The 19,711-nt window shown below is 36.4% G+C and overlaps 1 protein-coding gene across 2 annotated transcripts in view; it reads right to left on the reverse strand.

Annotated features, from left to right (window-relative positions):
* Window positions 1–7: 7 nt before the first annotated feature.
* The window catches only part of Pcmtd1 (protein-L-isoaspartate (D-aspartate) O-methyltransferase domain containing 1), a 72,169-nt gene continuing 52,465 nt past the window's right edge, over window positions 8–19,711 (reverse strand). For both annotated transcript variants that reach the window (XM_029533300.1, XM_021222189.2), the window contains 3 exons: window positions 9,185–9,356; window positions 6,686–6,809; window positions 8–1,801 (listed from right to left, as the gene is read on the reverse strand). In XM_029533300.1, the coding sequence (XP_029389160.1) occupies window positions 1,434–1,801; window positions 6,686–6,809; window positions 9,185–9,238 (546 nt within the window). In that variant the 5' untranslated portion in view covers window positions 9,239–9,356 and the 3' untranslated portion in view covers window positions 8–1,433. The remainder of the gene's footprint in view (window positions 1,802–6,685; window positions 6,810–9,184; window positions 9,357–19,711) is intronic.

Below are 19,711 nucleotides of genomic sequence, written 5' to 3' on the forward strand. Positions count from 1 at the left end.
AACTGTTTTAACTGATCGCCTACACAGAATTATTGAACCTGAGTTATAAACTATTTGAATCATCATGATTGTATTTCCTTATGTAAATCTGAGAGGCTGCTCTGATNGTGATGTGGTGGGAATAAGTGAGATACTTGAAATCTTCCCTTCCGTGTGATGGTAAGCAGTAAGTAGGTCACATCCCACAGCTTCTTAACAGGGAATAACCGTGCAGGCCCTACCAGGAAGAAAGAACTAGTAATTACATGCACTGCCTGTTGTATCACTGATACCCTATGTAGCTTAAGAATGTAGTATTAAGCAAAAAGTGAAAATCATTATCATTTTATCAAAGAAACAAAATACAGAATGAAGGCAAATGAGCTTGGTATGGGTCCCAGAGATCCCACTCTGATTCTGAAGCAAATTTTAATACAAACGCATCTACGTACAACTTCCATGACTATTTATATTAGAAAGATTCAGAGAAGATGAGACCAGTGTGGCCTACCTTGTCAAAGATAAATATCTACTCAATGAAAAGTTCCACTGCTAAAATGCCTCAACTGACCATAAAATTCCCCCTGCTGCTGGAGGTCCCTAAGAAGTGGTGGTCACTTAATGTGACTTACTCACTGTCTGCATTTAGAGGCAAATGGGACAGTGAATGCCTTTTCATATCTAATACTTTATAGTTATTTATAGAAAAGCAATCCTAAATATACTACCGCTTAAAATTCTACAGTTAAGATAACCTCATTATCTTTAAATACTGAGAACACAAAGGGCCCATACAAACTAGTTGTGTCAAGTAGCCACTTCCTACTTTAACATTCACTAGCTGTGCTCTTAAAATCTCTATGAGAGAAGCAAAAAATTTCCCCATGCCTTTTGGCAATAGATTCAAAAGCTTAAGTTTCAGGTCTGTAAAATTTCATGAAGTCTGTGGTTTTTAAAGCTAAATTATTCAGTATCTTGAATTAGTATTGCACTCATATGTTGCCCGGAATATGTCTAGAACAAAAGTAAGGTAAGTAGGTCTACAAGCATTTGCTTTCCTTATTAGATAAGCAAGCTCGAATAACAGAAATGCAAACTGCAATTTAAATAAGCCTATATATGTGACAATGTATCAACCTCTTATAGAATGAAATTCAATCGCCAATACTACAAATCCATGAAGAACCAGAAAGAGAGTACTGTATACAAAGTTCTTACCAATGACCCATTCCACTTTGAGATCAAAACAGTAATTCTTCAAGATTTAAGAAAAATAGACTTTTAGGAAAGAGACTCTTTCAAATCACTGAATACATCATTTCTGTTATTAAGAGAAATAACTTAGGCTTTTTTCTGCAATAATTCATTCTAATGAAGTAATTCTCTAACTCCTAATTAATATTACATTTACAAGAGTAAGGGAGTTTATCAGTAGGCATTCTTCCTTGTTTAAGTTATTTGTCTCGAAAATATGTCAAGTAAGCCTTTAAAGACTCTGGGAGTGGCAGCTTCATTATCTTCTCCCTCAGTAGGTTGTGGGGTGGCTCCTCACGCTTCACGGCTTCACTGTGATCTTTCTCCTCTTCTTCTTTGCTCTCTTCTTCCATTTTTTCATCCTCTTCACTGTCTAGAGGCTGAGGGATAAGCTGATTACCCACAAATACGTAAGTATTAATTCTCTGTTTAACTCTCTTTCTTTTCCTCTTGGGTGGAGCCCTTTGTGGAATCCCCTTGGCCTGCATTTCATCATTTATGAAGTTTCTAAGTGTACGTCGAATGTAAATACGAGCCAAGTCTTGGAGATTCCTGACAGCACATGGGGCTACAAACAAACACAAAAAAGAAACCATTATATACTGCACATTTCTTCATAAACTTTAGAAAACATAAAACTATTAAAACCTGCTTTGAGAATGCTTAATACATAATGACTTAATGCACACTGAGCAGGGTGTGAAGTGTAGTAAAATGAGGTAAATGTCCATGTTGTTATTTATAGGTATGTATAGTCTCTGGAAGAATAATAATTTAGAAACAGGATAAAGACAAAATGGTAAGCTCATGAGAGATTTCACTCTATTATTAATACTGTTGTTTGTTTAAGTTATATGGGGATTGTGGGGTAGGAGGTGCAGTGTTGATCATAACCATTTGGAACTCCAGTTCCAAATGATCTAATGCCTACTTCTGGCCTCTGAGGGACCAGGTATGTACATGTTGTGCATGTATATATACAGGCAAAACAGTCACACGAATTTAAAATAAATATAAAAACCCTTTTCTTTTAAAAGTCTATATCTTTCCAGCCAAAGCTACTGAGTGACACACCATCTCACAAAAATAATCAATTACAACAACAAACAAAAAAAGGGAAAGATCGAGAAAAGTCATTTATTTAGGTTGAACCATACCAAAAAAAATTCTACTTTTCCTTTAAAAAAAACAAATAAACAAACAAAAAAAAAACCCCAACATGACTTCAAATATAAATATTTTTAAAGGACTGAGTCCACAGAAACCAATGTGATAAAATGTTCTAATTACTGCATTCATTGCCCTGAACTTAAATATACCCACTCTTCTTTTGGAAATTTTAAATCATATTCCTACAGTTTTTATATGTACATAAACCACATGCCACATAAAACAATGGAAAGAAATATGATTTAAGTCAAATAAAAATTGTGATAAATCACAAGAAAAATTGTATCTCTATTTTAATAAGCTACTGAATATGTGCAGTAATTTATTGTTACTACATCGATTTAGCACAGGGTTTATAAGGGTATTGTTCTTACGGGATTTGGGACCAATGTTCTAGCCTATTGTAATGTTTTACAAACAAATACTGTGACTTAACAGAAAGAAAATTTATTCTTTATTCTTCCACAGAATTTTAGCAAGTAACAATTTTTAAAACCTTTTCATTGTATGATTATTGTACAAAGACAGGGAGAAGCAACTCCCAGAATTCTCAATTTGCTTTCGGAGACAGTTGTTTATATACAGATTGAGTTAATATAGAAAATATATCCTGGCTCTGAGATTAGCAACTATCTTGATGCCAATCCCATTTCATCAACTCTCTCCCTCTTCCATCCCCACTTAAATTACTTTTATTGAAAATGCATTTCAGGGGGAAGATGGATTCTTTTAGTTTGACCCTGTACATTGCAAATGATCCTAATTCACTGTCTTCCTTCCCTCGTTTTTTATTTTTTTTATTTTGTATTTTTCCCCCTACTGTGTGTTCAATGATGGTGTGCGTTTGCATGTGGATATCCACATACCACAGCACACGCATGGAGGCCAGAGGATAGCTTTTGGGAGTTGATTTTGTCCTTCTACTGTGGGTTCCTGGGATCAAATGCTAGTCATTAGGCTTGTTCTACAAATATTATCTGTAGCCACTGAACCTTCTTGCTAGCCCTTGCTAAGTTTATTTCTAGTTTATATTCATATATAATCCAACAAATATCCAATAGCTATCTGTCTTATTTACCGTTTCTATTTTTGTAATGGGGAATGAAAACTGATAACCTGCAGCACAGTGTTCATGCCAATTATCAGTTACACTGTTAGCATGTAATCATACTTAGAGCTAAGACACATAAACACTAACCTAAAGGACATGTCAGAGAAAGAGGAATGTGAAGCTTTCTTGAGTAAAGTGCTTCCAGGGCTGCTGCAAAGCCTAATAGAAAGAAGTGCGCTTATACACAAAGCACCTGCTGTGTAAGAACACCAGCGTGGGCAGTGTGTGCCACAGAGGGTTTTATTACTTTCCACGGGGCTATGAGGACCCAAAGTATCAAAAAATAGTCACAATTCTGTCTGAAAAATGGGAGGAAGGGAAAATGGCGTTATATCACTATTTCTTCCATTAACTAGTACTTTAGTTAGTACAGAATGACACGAGTATGCAGACGGCATCAAACAACTATAAACCATGTATAAGTGACAATTCTCATTTGAGTCAGGTGCTAGACAGCCAGCACATATTCCTGATTTCAGTAGTCTAGAAGGATGTGAATGCTGCAGCCCAGTCACTTCAAATATCTATAAGACTGAGTCTCCTTTTATTCTTTAATTGCTCTTATCTTTTGTTTTCCTGTTTTATGTAGATATTTTTATGTGGTTTGTCTCTTGTACATTGTTATTACCCAATAGCCAGTAAGCATTTTTAAAAGGTTGGTTCAGAATATTTTCTAAATTATGAAAATTTTAAAAATTTTCAGAACTGAGAGCTTAACCTCTTTCTAAATGAGATGAAAATAGAAACACAAAGTCAAGATGGAAGAACTTTATAAATCCTTAAAAGTAGTCACTATGTCTCCATAGCACTCGATAGGGTCCAGGTGAAGAAACCTTTAAGCCAACGACACACCCAGAGAATGATACTTCCCACAGGACCCAAAGATCTCAGAGTCCACCTCTCTTAATTTCCCCTGAAATAGCTTGTGGTTTGTGTGTGGGGGAAAAAAAAACAAAAAAAAAAAAATAAATAAAAAAAAAAACCTTTGGCTACCTATGTCTCTGATGCTGCCATAAAACCCATATACAACAGCTAGGCTCTGCTCACTCATGTGTATGCTTCCTGTAACTGGGTGGACAGATGTAGCACAACTATGCAAATCTAAGCCCCTTCCCTCTCACTGATCCTGCTGGGTTAAGTGAGCTGTGACACACAATCATGAAGGTATCTGACCTCGGAGTTCATCATCCCTCAAATGCTAAGAACTAAGGAAGTGGATCAAACAGGTAGTAAATTTCCCAAGACTCCCAACTGCTTTTTACTAACCATTATTACAGGTCACATACTAGGCAAAGCATTTAGTTCCAATGTCAGATGATTAAAAAGAAAATCAAAACACAAAACAAAACAAACAAAAAGACAAAACAAAAAAAAAGAAAATCAAACAAGTACTAAGAATAAAATGTTTTCTGTATAAACCCAGATTCCTATGAAATAAAAGCAAATTAAATCAGAGGTTCATCTGTAGTAAAGTTTTATTTAATGGTTAACAAAACTATGATATACTCCAAGCTAGTTAATAGTAGTTTCCCTTTCTTTCTCAAGGATCAGATCAAATGCCTACCACACGCTCCTTGAGACTATTTTTCTTGGTCTCCAACATCTCATATACTTAGATCCCATCTTTACTAAGGAATCTTAATATTTTATCTTAAATTTGTGGGTAACAGGTCCAACTCAAATCTGTCTTCCTACCTCTATCTCTACTTTCCTTGGATAATTTAATCTATTTGTTGTCCAAGCACAGCTTCAGACACCATCTTTTACAATGAAGATTCTGTACTGATATTTCAGTTATTTAGTAGGTTTTGGACTGAAAAGCTTCCTGACACTTATAAACTCATAGGCAACTCAAACATATCCCAAAGAAAATGTCCACACTCTCTTCCCTTCCTTCCAAACAATGTAACACAAACATACTCAGCTAGTCATCAAAGGGAAAACCAATTCCTTTTCCTCCACTCACATTCCTCACGTTGTGGTATTTTTCTGCCTTCAAACAATTCTATCCATACCCACATAAGCTATCCTCACAATAACTAGTCTCCTTGCCCACTGTCCAGGTGATGATCCATCCTCCACAGGCACCAAACATGTTCTTGATCTTGAACTACTCATGTTCTTCATGAGTCTAACACCTTCTTCTATAGTCACTATCTTGGAAAGTGGGCTTGCCTACAGTTTCAGCACTCAGAAGGTAGAGGCATGAAGAATATGAGTGCAAGGCCATCCTTGGCTTTACAGTGAACAGGAGACCCTGACTCAAAAAGAGGGGGAGGGAAGGGGAGGGGAGGGGAGGGGAGGGAAATGACGCTGCCATGAACACTTGGCCAAGTAGGGTCTCTGACAGCATTCTCATCATAATTCAGACCATGGAGCAGTAGCGGACAGGCCTTCCTTCCTACTACCCTTAGACTAGATGCTCTTCTACTATGAGGAGGAACCAAACTGAAGTCATTTTGAGTGAACTTTCCATTTTGAATAGGGGTCAAATAAAGTTCCCAAACCTCCCTAGGTAACTGACATCCTGTTTGGTAGAGAAAGAGACATGTGCCTGGGTAACTGACATCCTGGAGGGCAGGTTGAGACATGAGTGCTAGGCAAGTTGCCCTGCCACAGTTGAATAAACCAACCACTGAGAACAGGGTAAGTGTATCCCGTAGGGAAATGTCCCTAGGAAAGTTTCCTTTCCCTGAATTCTGACTGGTAGAAAAACGTAACTGTAACTTGGCACAGATGTTTGTGGTTTTCAGGCTTAAAAGTTCTGTAACATTCTGGCTGAGGGGCTGGGGTGGGAATTGCAGTTCATCTCACAAGTCTCTACATCCCTGATTGATCAGTAGGAGCGGATTACAATAAAATGTTGTTTTCTGTATTGACTTGGTGTCTGAATTGTGCTGCATCTAAGTGTACTCTATAACACCACAGCTACTTCCTACCACATTACAAACTAGTAAGTTTACAGTTGGTATGATCCGATTCTTCTTGGAAGTTTCTTGGAAGGAAGATACAGTGCCCCATACTACATAAAGACTTGACTTATTTTTTTCTAAATTAAGAATAATCAACCTACTCATTGCATTACTGCCATATTCCATTTGTTCTAATCATATATATGATCTACTAAATGCCATCAGTGACAACTCATTCTGGGTTCAAAGATCTACTTACGGAGCCCCACAGAGTCCGGCGTGCCATTATCATTCTTACTAGGCTGTACTAGTGGTGCAAAGGAAACCGCAAGGATATTTTTACTTTCCCAAGTGTTCTGTCCAGTCCGCATAATCTGTGTCAACTATTTGGAGTGAAACAAAAAAGAAGCAATTCAATTACTTTAATGTCAAATTTTTACAAGAATAATTGCCAATGAGAAGTTAACATTTAAATGCAACCAAGATATTTCTACTTAATTATGTATTATAACACAAGAAATCTACCATGGACTCCACAGGAAATGCATGCCTGCTACTTTAAGTCTGAGCTTACCGAACCCAGGGGGAGACCCTACTACTATTATCTGACTAAATAGACCTAGTAATCAACTCTCCATCATGAATAATGTTCTCAGACCTTATCAGAGACTCACAATTTGTCAAACTCCAGAGAGTAAGTGTTTGTGGAGTACTCAGCCATAAACAGGACATCTACATCACACCTTCCCAATGCTCGGGGAACATCCCCCAAAAAAGAGGACAGAAAAAGTGTAAGAGTCAGAGATCATACAACACTACTACAAAATGGTGTTTTCTTGACATGACAAGGCCATGGCACCCATGGGCGCATAGCAGTTGATGATCAAAATTTCAGCATTTCTATCCAGGAAGGCCTCATAAGGCCCCACCCACAGCTGAGGTATCTATTGATAGATGATGCCTGCTAGAAAAACGAAAATCAGTTTCCCTTAGGGATGGAGTCCTTGTTAGACTGACCATCCTCCAGTGAATGATGCTATACACACATGTATAAGAACAGCACTAATTGGACTCCTGAGTCATTAAAAAAAGAAAAGACATGAGGTTGGGACGGAGTCACTGGGAGGAGAATCTGCGATGGAGAGGGGGTATTTAGAGACTGAATAAGATCAAAGTGCTTAATTCAGCAAACATCTCTAATTTTAGAATGCCTATAGTTGTATGTAAGAAATTCACAATGAATAAAGTTATGTATATATGCCACTGAAGATGAACTTTCAAAAAGGATTTACACACATGTGGTCTGGGAAGGACCTCACTGAGTATGTGCACATGCACACGTGTGGAAACCACAAGTGAAAGCTGGAGTTACAGACATCTGCCCAACAACCAGCTTGTTAATTGAATCTGGATCCTAGCTCTTGCCCTATGACTGCACAAAAAAACATTCTTAACAGGTGAGCCATGTATCTCTAGTTCCAAGATAGATGTTTCAATACAAAAGGAATACCCAAATATGGACAGACTAAGTCTCTATGTTATACCCAGCTTCTATAAGCTTCTACAAGTATCCCTACAGATCTGTCCACAATACTGCCTCCCTAAATAAACGTCTGACATAGGTTCAGTCATTTGGTTAGAGTACTCTTAGGAGGACTATACCAGTGAACTTACTTTATGCTCTTCTATAACAGGGATAAGAGACTCTAATTATAACCTTAATTTCACACCACAAATAGAGCCAGAGAGATGGCTCCCTTTAAGAATGCTTGCTGCCAAACATGTCACCAGGGTTTCATCCCTGAGACTCACATGCCAAAGGAAAAAACAACTCTTACAAATTGTCTTTTGACTTCCAAATGTGTTCCGTGGCATGCCCACATACACCAACACATACATGATAAATGTAGTTTAATGCTTTAAATAATCACAAAAAGAAGCATATTAACTCAGTAAACATCTCTAATTTTCAAATGTCTATAATCCCACTATGCATGAACTAAGACATCAATGTTCTACACTGCAGGTTAGCTTGAGTTATAAAACAAGATCCTTACTCAAGAAAAACATCTTTTCCAACACATCATTAAAGGAAGCCAAACTAGTCAGCAATTTTAGGTGTAAACTTCAAAAATGCTCAGGTCAATCAAGTAAGGTCCATGTCACTGTGTGGATGTGTGTTAAACACAGTGTGCACTGGCTCTCATCGCCACACCATCACACTGAGCCAGGCATGCCCAATTTTTCTGTATACATGTGTTGCCAGTGAGAGTTCATAGCCTTACCTGGGAGTCAAGCCCTCTACAATTCAAACACATCCCTGGTCCTCCCAAAAACATTTCTAATAATTTTAGCATTCTTATCTACTGAGCCAACTTTCCAGCCCCTCAATAAAGTTGGGTTTGGTTTGGTTTGGTTTTTTTAAAAGGCTCGTTTTATTTATGAAGCTAAGCACTTGAAGCTAGCCACGCACCAGAGTTGACATGTTACAAGTAGAGGGTATGCATTCAAATGAGGAGCTTGGCTGACTGGGTGAGGGTGACTCCTCAAGTGAACTCTAGTATCCTATCATACTTCCTCTCTACATCTGCTTGGCTTAAAATATTTAAGGATCTCTTTCAAGCTTCTTTCTATGCACATACATAAACAGATCTATAAAAATGTTTCTTCTTTAAAGTTACAATCTATCTTTCCCTGTCAGAGTCCTAATCCCCAATGTTACAACTGTCCTGTGACAAATGCAGGACAGTAAAAGTACCTGATCCTCTATAGGCATGACCAATATGCCCCCAACTTTGAGTAAGATCTTCATGTAGTTTTCGTGGTCTTTCTGGACTCCAGCACCACAGTAAATTCGATCATACTGATGGCTGTCAGAAGCTATCTGAAGGCAATTACCCACCACAAATGCGGGTTCACAGAATTCAAATCTATGTGGGAAAACAAACATTTTAATTGGTTTAAACAAAACATTAGTTCTTTAACAAATCCCCATAACCCTGTCTTTGAAAAGGCAAGGCTACCAAAATTAATTTTAAGAATAAAATATAATTAGGAAATCTTATTTAAAAATAAGTGAAATTTAACACTGATCAAGTATATTTTTTTTTTATCTATGATACAGCATACAAAGAACTAACCTATTTTGGGCCATATGTAACTTTGCTAGAAGTAAAGCATAGAAGTGACTATGATGAAAGTCCACCAAACCACAATTTTGAGACGCTTTTAACTTCAGCTTTGGCCCCTATGATTTTCTTAAGTAACACAAAACAAGATATGGTTTCAAGGTTCATCAAACTAAATCATAATGCTGGTTCCTGGTAATATTATTCATCAACAGACTACTCTATATGGACTTCAGTGTTATTTCTTAAATTCTGTCAATAAAGTAAAAAATAGACTATTATGCAAACTAAAATTGAAACCTCAATGCAAATACAATTTTTTTCACCCCTTAGACCTTAAACTCAAGCTGGGCTCAAACTCCTTGAAGTTGCCCTGCTTCAGCCTCTTTTAATGCTTGAATTATAGTGTGAACCACCATTCCCAACTATATCCAATCTTTTAAAACTAATTCTTAATCTTTTGTAGTAATAAAATCATAGAGCAGGATTAAGCCACTATTACAAATGAAATAATTTACAGTAAAAGCTTGGCATACACTGAAGGATGACCAAATGATTTCAATCAGAATCAACTTTACTTCAGAAAACATATCCTTTGATAATTAATAATGAGCTTACTATATATTAGTTCTCATTAAAATTTACTAAAGCTTAGATACATCAATGAACAATCATTGAAGGAGTCTACCAGTCTTGTGCCTTGTTCGTCATTCCCTTCTGTCTTTGTAGATGGGGCTAAAGGAAAACAGCAAGGGTTGAAAGAGCTAGGAGGTAGAGTTAAAAGTACACACTGTACTCTCAACTCCATACTTTCACAGTGAGCCAGGCATGTTCATTAACTTTTTAACTGTAAACTCTATCTCACTGCTTATATTTGTCAGAATTCCCTTCCATCATTTTGGTCTCAGGCAAAGAATAAGGGGATACTATGTTCTGGATGAACTATGATTGCTGTTTCCTTTAAAGAAACTATGTACTGTAATTTGCTCACCAAGTACAGCAAAGCTTTGACACTGACATCTTTAAAGGAAGAAATGGTAGGAGGCAACAAATTCATGAGAAAACTACCTCAAAGGGATTAATTCACATGTCCAAGGGGTGGGTTAGGAATCACAAAGCAAAATGGTTGTTACAAAGCAGGAGGACCTCAAAATTCTAATATAGTATTCCCAAATATGTGCTCATCATGAGATGTTGTCTGTCATTTCTGATTGTGTTATTATGACAACACAAACCAACTACAAGCTGTGCAAACTTCTCTGAAGCTAGACTGAATTACTTCTCTCTGATTTCATGTGAGAACCATGAAGAGTTATTCCTGTGTCTGTATGTGCTGTTCCTTTGCCCCAAATGCCCCTCACTGGCCACCTTTAATTAATGAATGTCTACTATAATTTCAAGTTACACTTAAGATATCAACTTCACAATGAAATCTTAGCCTTTAAAAGTATTAGCTTACCCAAATTAGGGGTATTTAATTTCTCTCAGAGACAAGACTACAAGACTACCCAACCTCTAATTGTTTAAAATGGGGTCAAAATGCAATTTCATTTTAGATTTATATATCTTATTAGTGTATGTATATACATTAGAAGGTTTCACCAGATAGTTTGTGGATTGTATCATGGGTATTCTGTATTTTTGGCTAATATCCACTTTTCATTGAGTATATACCATGTATGTCCTTATGGGACTGGGTTACCTCACTCAAGATGATATTTTCTAGTTCCATTCATTTGCCTGCAAAATTCATGATGTTCTCCTCTTTAATAGCTGAACGTAAAGTATTTTGCCTGTATATATAATATGAATCACATACATGCCAGACAGGGAATTTGCATCCCCTAGAACTGGAATTACAGATGGTTCTGGGCCATCATGTGAGTGCTGGGAATCAAACCAGGCACTCTGCAAGAGCAACAAATTCCCTTAACTAGTGACTCACTGCTCCAGCTCCAAAATGTAAGTTTTTGACTTTAAGTAATCATGCTGTGAATCACACGGTTCATTTTTTTTAATCAAATTTATGTTAAATGCTCTTTTTAAAGTTATTCTAAGAAAGTTCTATCTGAAAACCTTCATCCTTTCATTCACATCCACAGAATCCTTTAAAAATTCAAAAGACTTTGAATTATTAAAGTTCTTTTACAAATCTATTAAATAACTAAAAACATAGGGCAGCTTGCAGAACAATATTTAAGAAAACACCATTAGAATTGAGCAACTTATAATTAAAACCACAGAACATTATTTGAGAATTTTGTGCCTAGTTTTAAAAATGTATGCCTCTGCACAGGTTCCTCCAAAAGCAGTTCCTGTTAGTCTAGTCAGGTACACACAGCCTGACTTCAGCTATGGGTAGGTACTCACTGCAAACACAAGCAAATGGACAAGTATAATTTTCTTATGGCAGTACAATTTATAATTGTGATAAGTGCTTTAGCATTTATAGGGAAGGAATATGACTCCTTAAGATTGAAGATGAAAGGAAATAGACAGACCTGGAAATCAGAGGCTTCCATGAAACTAAAAGCTTTGATCTGAAAGTTCTAGAGCCATACTATCCAAGATGACAGCCATTAATCACTGACACCGAGCCCTTAAAATGTGGCTACTCCAATGCAAGTTTATGCATGTATAAAATTCACATACATTTTCAAAAACTTTGTACAAAAAGTAAGCTATTTAAATAATACTTTTACATTGCATACCAATAGACAATGTTTACACAGTTACAAAGGACAAAATATTACACAACTGGCCATCTGCTTGTCTCAGGCAGACAGGTGGTACAAGAACTTTCTCCTTAAAATACTGCTTTCTCTTTGGAATATTTTCCTGCTTTTTGGTTGTCTTTTGTTTGGTTGGTTGGTTTGGTTGGTTTCTGTCATCTCTGAGTATGTCTAAATTTAATTGTATCTCTAACATCTATTACAACATGTAAGCAATACATATGCTTTATATTAGTACCTTTTCTAACTACCAACTTTGAATAAGAACTCAAATTATAAAGTAAATATGATGATCACAAAACTTAAGCTCTATAGAGAAATTTGCCTGGAATAAAGTTACAGTGAATGTACGTGTCCACTGTACTCTACAGTGATGTTGTAGTTCAGATCATGATGCTGGCTGGTAAAGGCCCATTGCACTCAAAAGGGATATAGTGGTTCAATGATCATGATGCTGAATGATGACTGCAACATTATACATATATTGTGTCAACATGTGAAAAAAAAAAGCAAACTAACTCTTGCTTTTAATGTCATATAACTGAATATCTAAAAGCATGCTCATTATTCTAGTAATAACCTGAATTTTCCCTTCTAATCTCCAATGTCCACTAATACAAATGAAACAGACTTCTAATTCACTTATTTTCTATATTTTAACACACTAACTTCCTTATAAAGAACACTTAAATTTTGGAGCCTACTAGAATTAGGAAATATGGTAAGATGGCTCAGAGGCTAAAAGCACCTGCTGACAAGCCTGATGACCTGGGTTCAGGCCTTGGGACCACATGGTAGAGGATGAAAACTGATGCCCGCAAGTTGTTCTTGCCCAAGTCCATGCCCCACCCAAAAATAAATAAATAAAACATATTAAGAAAAATAAATTTAAATCCCAAAAGTACTGTACTATTTCCATTGATTAAAAACTGAGACATAGCCGGGCGTGGTGGCGCACGCCTTTAATCCCAGCACTCGGGAGGCAGAAGCAGGCAGATTTCTGAGTTCGAGGCCAGCCTGGTCTACAGTGTGAGTTCCAGGACAGCCAGGGCTACACAGAGAAACCCTGTCTCGGGGGGGGGGGGGGGAGAGACATATCTAAAACTGTGAGAAAATGTTGGTAATAAAAACAAAATAATTTGTAAGCCAAATATACAAGTGACCACCAATGTATAACAGTGTTAAATAAATTAAAAAAAAAACAAAACAGAAATCTGTCCCCAAAGTATCTCCCATTCAATCATCATTTATTATACTTAATTATATTTAATATTTGCTACCTGTATTAAAATTTCACAAAGAAAAAAGTTAAGGAAAAAAAACTAAAGTTGCATACTGTTAACATTTTAAAGTTTTACATATAGACAGAGAGTAACTTTTTGAACAAAAGTTAATCTCCAGTAGCTTCTGCGTAGCATCCGCAGATTCTGTGGAGAGTCAGAACCACCTCAGTAATGTCACGATACCTTTACAACAGCATTCAGGAAATAAACTCATACCAATCAGCTGGAGAATGACAGAGATTCCACTGCTGGCCTTTTTCTCAAAAATCTTATGAAAATATACCCTTGTTAAATGTTGGCACATATTTATAGATATGCTTAGTAATCTGATTGACAAAATAACTAAATAACTGAATCAAGACATAGATGGTGGCTGTTAGCAGTGTTATATTATTAACCAGGTATAACTCCTATTGATTCTTCCAAGAGTAGAAACACACATTTCTTAGTTGTTGACTATTCCAAAAGCTGTGCCACATCTAAATTTCTTAAAATGTACAAAGGCAAAGTACACTTTAAACCTTAACAACAATTTTTGTGTAATCTAGAAGACTAAGCAATAAACTGTCCAGAACTTTTGTGTATAAAATAGCACTATGGGTACTGATAAATTATACATGTAGTTCAGGTTAGAACATAGTGGGAAAGGAAATCCAAATCCCATCTTTTCATACAAAGCGCACATCACATGAGACCTGAGAAATGTAACAAATCTTCCAAAATGATAGACAAATATATGTAGTTATATTTAAGAATGGTTCAGGTGTTCTTTCCCTGGTTTTCATATTAAAATTAGATGCTTGCTAAAATGTTGTACTTAAGTTAAAATAGGCAGATACTTTTTTATTTTTAGAAAAATTCCCAACAGAATCTCCTAAATAAAGTCACTTTCCTGAGTCACACTACTAAACATTAAAGTTATCTGTATATAGGGGGGGAAGTCTTAAAGCCTTTAAAAAATTTTAAAGCCTTTAAAGCCACAAATGTATTCACCTGGGGCTTATTATGAATAAACCTGAAAATACAATGACGACTGTGAGACTCCCACACAGGGACACACTTCACTTGCTCTTACTAAGCTGTGCACTGAAAATAATTTATGGCAGAGTGCAAAATATACAGACATCTTGGCTGAGAACATAAACACTTGCCCAAAGTAAGACCATGATTCCAATCACTTACCTTAGCAGTAGCTTTCTTTAGAGGTGTAAGTTGGATTATCTTCTTCTTCAGATGGACAGATGATTTCACTCACAGCAGGGACCTTGCCAACTTGCCCATATAATTCTTTTGAAAAGCAGCTAGGAGATCAGGGTGACCTAGCCTTGCCCTGTAGCTTCCCTCTTAGACGGATAGTCTAGGTCTAGGAGCTGACTGAGAGTAGAAAAAACAACATTCCCCTTCAATACACTGTGAAGTGGGGCCGGCAATTGTGCACCTAATGTATTAGATGCCAGAGGACAATGTCATTGAAATTGTAGACAATTATTCCAATGGAATAAAGGAATTTCAAGGACCTGGGGAAGAGTCCTACCTTCTCATATCTTACTCAAAACAAACTGGCAAATGAAATCACAAAATCTTTTTCTTAAAACATTTCATTAAAATACAGTTTGAGTCTTAAATGACTACTTTGTTAAAAATAAAACACTTTAAAAATCTCTGCTAGGCTAAATGCAACTCTTGATCTTGAAATACAGCATTCAAATTCCTTATAATCAATATAACTAAACTGTTGAATTAAAATTAGAAAACAAAGACTTTACCTTTTCAAGTATTTTCCCTTCGAATTGCATCAGACTCATCTAGGACAGCCCAGGAATTATTTGAAGCAAAGTGTTGAAAGTATATAAAGTGCTTTTGTTTGTTTGCACTGAATAAACAAACTCACATTACTGTGGCTCTATAGGAATCCACATTATTGAAGCAGTCACTAAGTGTTTTATAGAAAAACCGACAACTAAGTCATTTAAAGCCATTATATTATTCCCTGCACAGATGTTAATATATATAATTGATAGTTCTTTTACTATCTTTAAGGATTCTCTGTCCCAAACAATTTGACTTTTTGTCACATTAAAATTTATCTAGTAAGGTCTGTGGTTCATCCCTACAACCCCATCACTGTAGAACCTGAGGCGGAGGGTCAGAAGTTTGAAGCTGATTTGAGCAATTTAACAAGTCCCTGTCACAAAAAGGGGAGGGGGACATGGAAAATTACGAACGAAATGAACAATTTTGAGACAGGGTTTGATTCTGAAGCCTAGGCTAGCTTTAAACACTCAGTGACGCTCCTGCCTCAATCTCCCCAGTGCTAGGATGACAGGTATGTCTTATCACCATCAGTTCAAAACCCGCATTTTAAAGAGGCTGACAATGTAGTTTAGTGTTAGAATGATGCAGCATGTATAAAGCCTTGAGGTTTAATCCTCAGTACCACTGGGAGTAAAAGAAAAAAAAAATACTGCTTACAACTTGCAATAATTTTGTATAAAATTATTTCTGGACACTATTAGTATAGCAAAATACACAAACATCTGAAGGGTATTGAGAAATACTGAGGATAATGAGCTAATTACAACAGCAAAATGATTTCAATACAATTCTCTTTAAAATGAATGGCATAATAAAATACTCCAGTGATAAAACTGACTACAGAAGTACTTAATTTTCAAGTACAAATCACTATAAAAAGTAAACCTTTAATAAATTGTAAGTAAAACCAGGATACTAATTATTGCCATACATCAGTTATATCTTTTGAAAACTACCAAAGGTAAAGAATGCATTGTCTTTCTCTTGATAAATCTAAGCAGTACTGTCTTAGTTGACTGTGCCAGTGTGTTTAAGATTAGTGGTACTGCCTGATTCTTATCTGAAGGAAATACATGATTCAAATAAAAGTGCTACTTTACATTTTGTAGCTAAAGCTTAAAGTGGATAGGCAATAGTTCACTGGAGCAGCTCAATTCTAGGACAAACAAATTAAAAAAAAAAAAAATCAATCAATCAATCAATCAATTTTAACTGACCAGAATCTAAGAGAGTGGCTCCTAATCTTCCTTTTAATACAGGTCATCATGTTATGGTGACCACCAACCATAAAATTATTTTCTTTGCTTCTTCATAACTGTTTTGCTCCTGTTTTGAATAGTAGCAACGATATCTGATATGCAATGTATGAAAGGGTTGTTTAGTCCCCAAAGGGGTTGTGACCCACAAGTTCAGAGCCACTGGTCTAAGACAAAAGATTTCCTCCTCAGACCCCATACTACCTTTTTCATGATTTATGACTCAATTATGTGCCCAATTACATAGTAATAACAGTACATTCTGTGTAGGATATAGACACAGATTTGAAAAACATTTCTAAAATCCTCTCTCTAGTCATCTGGAGAGAAGATATGCACTCTAATGACATTATAGAACATAATGCAGTATGAGTCCGAAGAGTCAAATACGCACATATGTATTTTAAAAAAACGCTTATTACATAGCTATAAATAAATGTTTTACTAGTGACAAGCTCTTCCATTAGGACAAAGTTTACAACTTAATCTTTTTTAACTACAATACTCACCCAAGTATTCACACCAGGACAGGTGTATTTTGTTTACTGCATAAATACTGATTTGAGGGTAATCTGACTCCCCCAATTTACTCCCTCTCTTGTTGACTAAATCTAGAAGGCATGAGGTATTTGTGCTCGAGATAAGCACTGGGGAACTCAGGAAAGAATGTTAACACGCAGGGTTGTCTCTTCAAAGAAGAGGTGTATACCTGTTTTCAGCCGAGAAAAATGGACGTAGATGTAGTTAATAGCCTGATGATCTGTGTATCTATCTGCAGAGCCAGGCCTCAGCTGACTCCACAAAAGTTTTATATTCATCTCAGTCATTCTTCCCAGACCTTTATCTTGAACATTGTTTCTTAGTTAATAGAGCCCATCTTTATGGGAAGGGTCACATGTTGTATGTAAAGGGATTCAAGTGCTACAAAGCATGTCTTAAGCTTTGAGGTACACATCGGATAGAATTAATTATCATCAGGAATCTATTTTCCCCCATAATTGTCCTGTGCTTAAACATGCCTAAAATAAACTGTTCAGTGTCAGACTCTAGAAGTTTGAACCAAGCCCGGCTACTGAGTCCTGTTGAACTGGATTTCCTTCTTGTCTCATGGAACATTACTCTCCTAGCCATAGTGTTTGCAGAGAGCCCCTCAACTAAGCACCTCATCTTTTCAACAACAACAACAAAAACCTCAACAAGTAAGGCTCCAATACCAATCTAGATCAGAGTGGACTTTTAAAAAATGGTCTCTGAGGGCTGTCAAATGAACTTTGGCTCAGTGGGTAAAGTTGCTTGCTACCAAATCTGACAACCAGAGTTTGATCCCCAGGACCCACATAACGGAAGGTAAGAATCAACTCCTGGAAGTAGATGCGATAAAAACATTTAATAAAATAAATACAACATTGTGTCGTGTATGGAGATTATTAGAGGTCAATAAACTGGCAACAGCAGGGTAAAGCTACTAGAACATGCCAAAAGAATGGAGCCATCTTTTCCTGCAGAGGCAAAACCACAGACTCTACCTTCAAAGACCACTGAGCCCAGGAATCCTGAATTTATCTGGTCATTTGTATTTATGAAAACCTTTGTAACAAGACCATTTCAAAAGGAAATTCAGCGAACACTAAATAATAAGCAATCCTTCATTCCAGCTTCCCAGGTCCTGGAATAAACTGAGGAGCTGCTCTGAGCCATGTACCTGTTCATGCAGCACTAACATAAACCAATGGACATAATTAAGGACACTTTCACTCAAAGAACAGATACAACTTAAGACACAAGACCCAAGTTTGTACACCAAACACACACACACACACACACACACACACACACGTATTTCTACACTGTATATTAGATATTCTGACACTGGTTAGTTAATAGATCTCTCACCCTCTCTTTTATGAGAACTCATCCTGATCCTAGCACATATAAGTAAGAAAACCTTCAAAGTGTACTTTAAAACACATACAACTCAGCAACACTATTGAAGAAAGGAGTTGATGGGAAGGCTCTGGAGTCCCCAGATGAAAAACAGCACTATATTTTAAGCACTAGTTCTCTCCATACTAAATTCTAGACATGATGAGATAGCAACACAAAATTTAATGACCCCTTTTCCTTGATCTCTATTTTGATACACATACACACACATATCCATAACTATTAAATATGAAACTATTTACAAGAGAAACTTTTTACATTTTGCAAATGTTCTAATTTTTTAATTGAAAGAAAGTCAGAATATCTTAAGATTAAAAAAACTTAAAGAATCATCAAGATACAAATATGACAGAAAGAAAAAAATATATCCTCTAACTGATTACCAAAACTAAATTATGTAATAAAGAATAAAAAAGTAGCCAAATGAACAGCCAATCAACCTTAATAACATAACTTTATACCAGTTGCTATTTTATGTAAAATGAAACAATTTCCTAGTACTAGCTACTCTTTGTATACAAGAATATGATTAAGTTCAATATAAGATATTGAACAATTAGTAGTATTTCGTACCTGTTATGATTAGTTTGTTAACTTAACACAAGCTAGGGTCTTCTGGAAAAGAGGAAACATGAGGAAAAAATGTCTCCATCATGCTGGCCTGTAGACAAGTCTGTGGGGGTATTTTATTGATTTATGATTGATGTGGGAGGGCCCAGACTACTACTGTGGACAATGCTATTTATTCGCTGGAGGTCCTAGGTTGCAATAAGAAAGAAGGCTGAGGGTTGGTGAGATGGCTCAGCAGGTAAGAGCACTGACTGCTCTTCCAGAGGTCCTGAGTTCAAATTCCAGCAACCACATGGTGGTTCACAACCACCCGTAATGAGATCAGACACCCTCTTCTGGCTTGCCTTTAGACAGCTACAGTGTACTTATGTATAATAACAAATAAATCAAAGGAAAAAGGAAAGGAAAGGAAAGGAAAGGAAAGGAAAGGAAAGGAAAGGAAAGGAAAGGAAAGGAAAGGAAAGGAAAAAGGAGGAAAAAGGAGGAAAAAGGAGGAAAAAGGAGGAAAAAGGAGGAAAAAGGAGGAAAAAGGAGGAAAAAGGAGGAAAAAGGAGGAA

This window comes from Mus pahari, chromosome 22 (genome assembly GCF_900095145.1).
Source record: "Mus pahari chromosome 22, PAHARI_EIJ_v1.1, whole genome shotgun sequence".
NCBI classification, from domain to species: domain Eukaryota; kingdom Metazoa; phylum Chordata; class Mammalia; order Rodentia; family Muridae; genus Mus; species Mus pahari.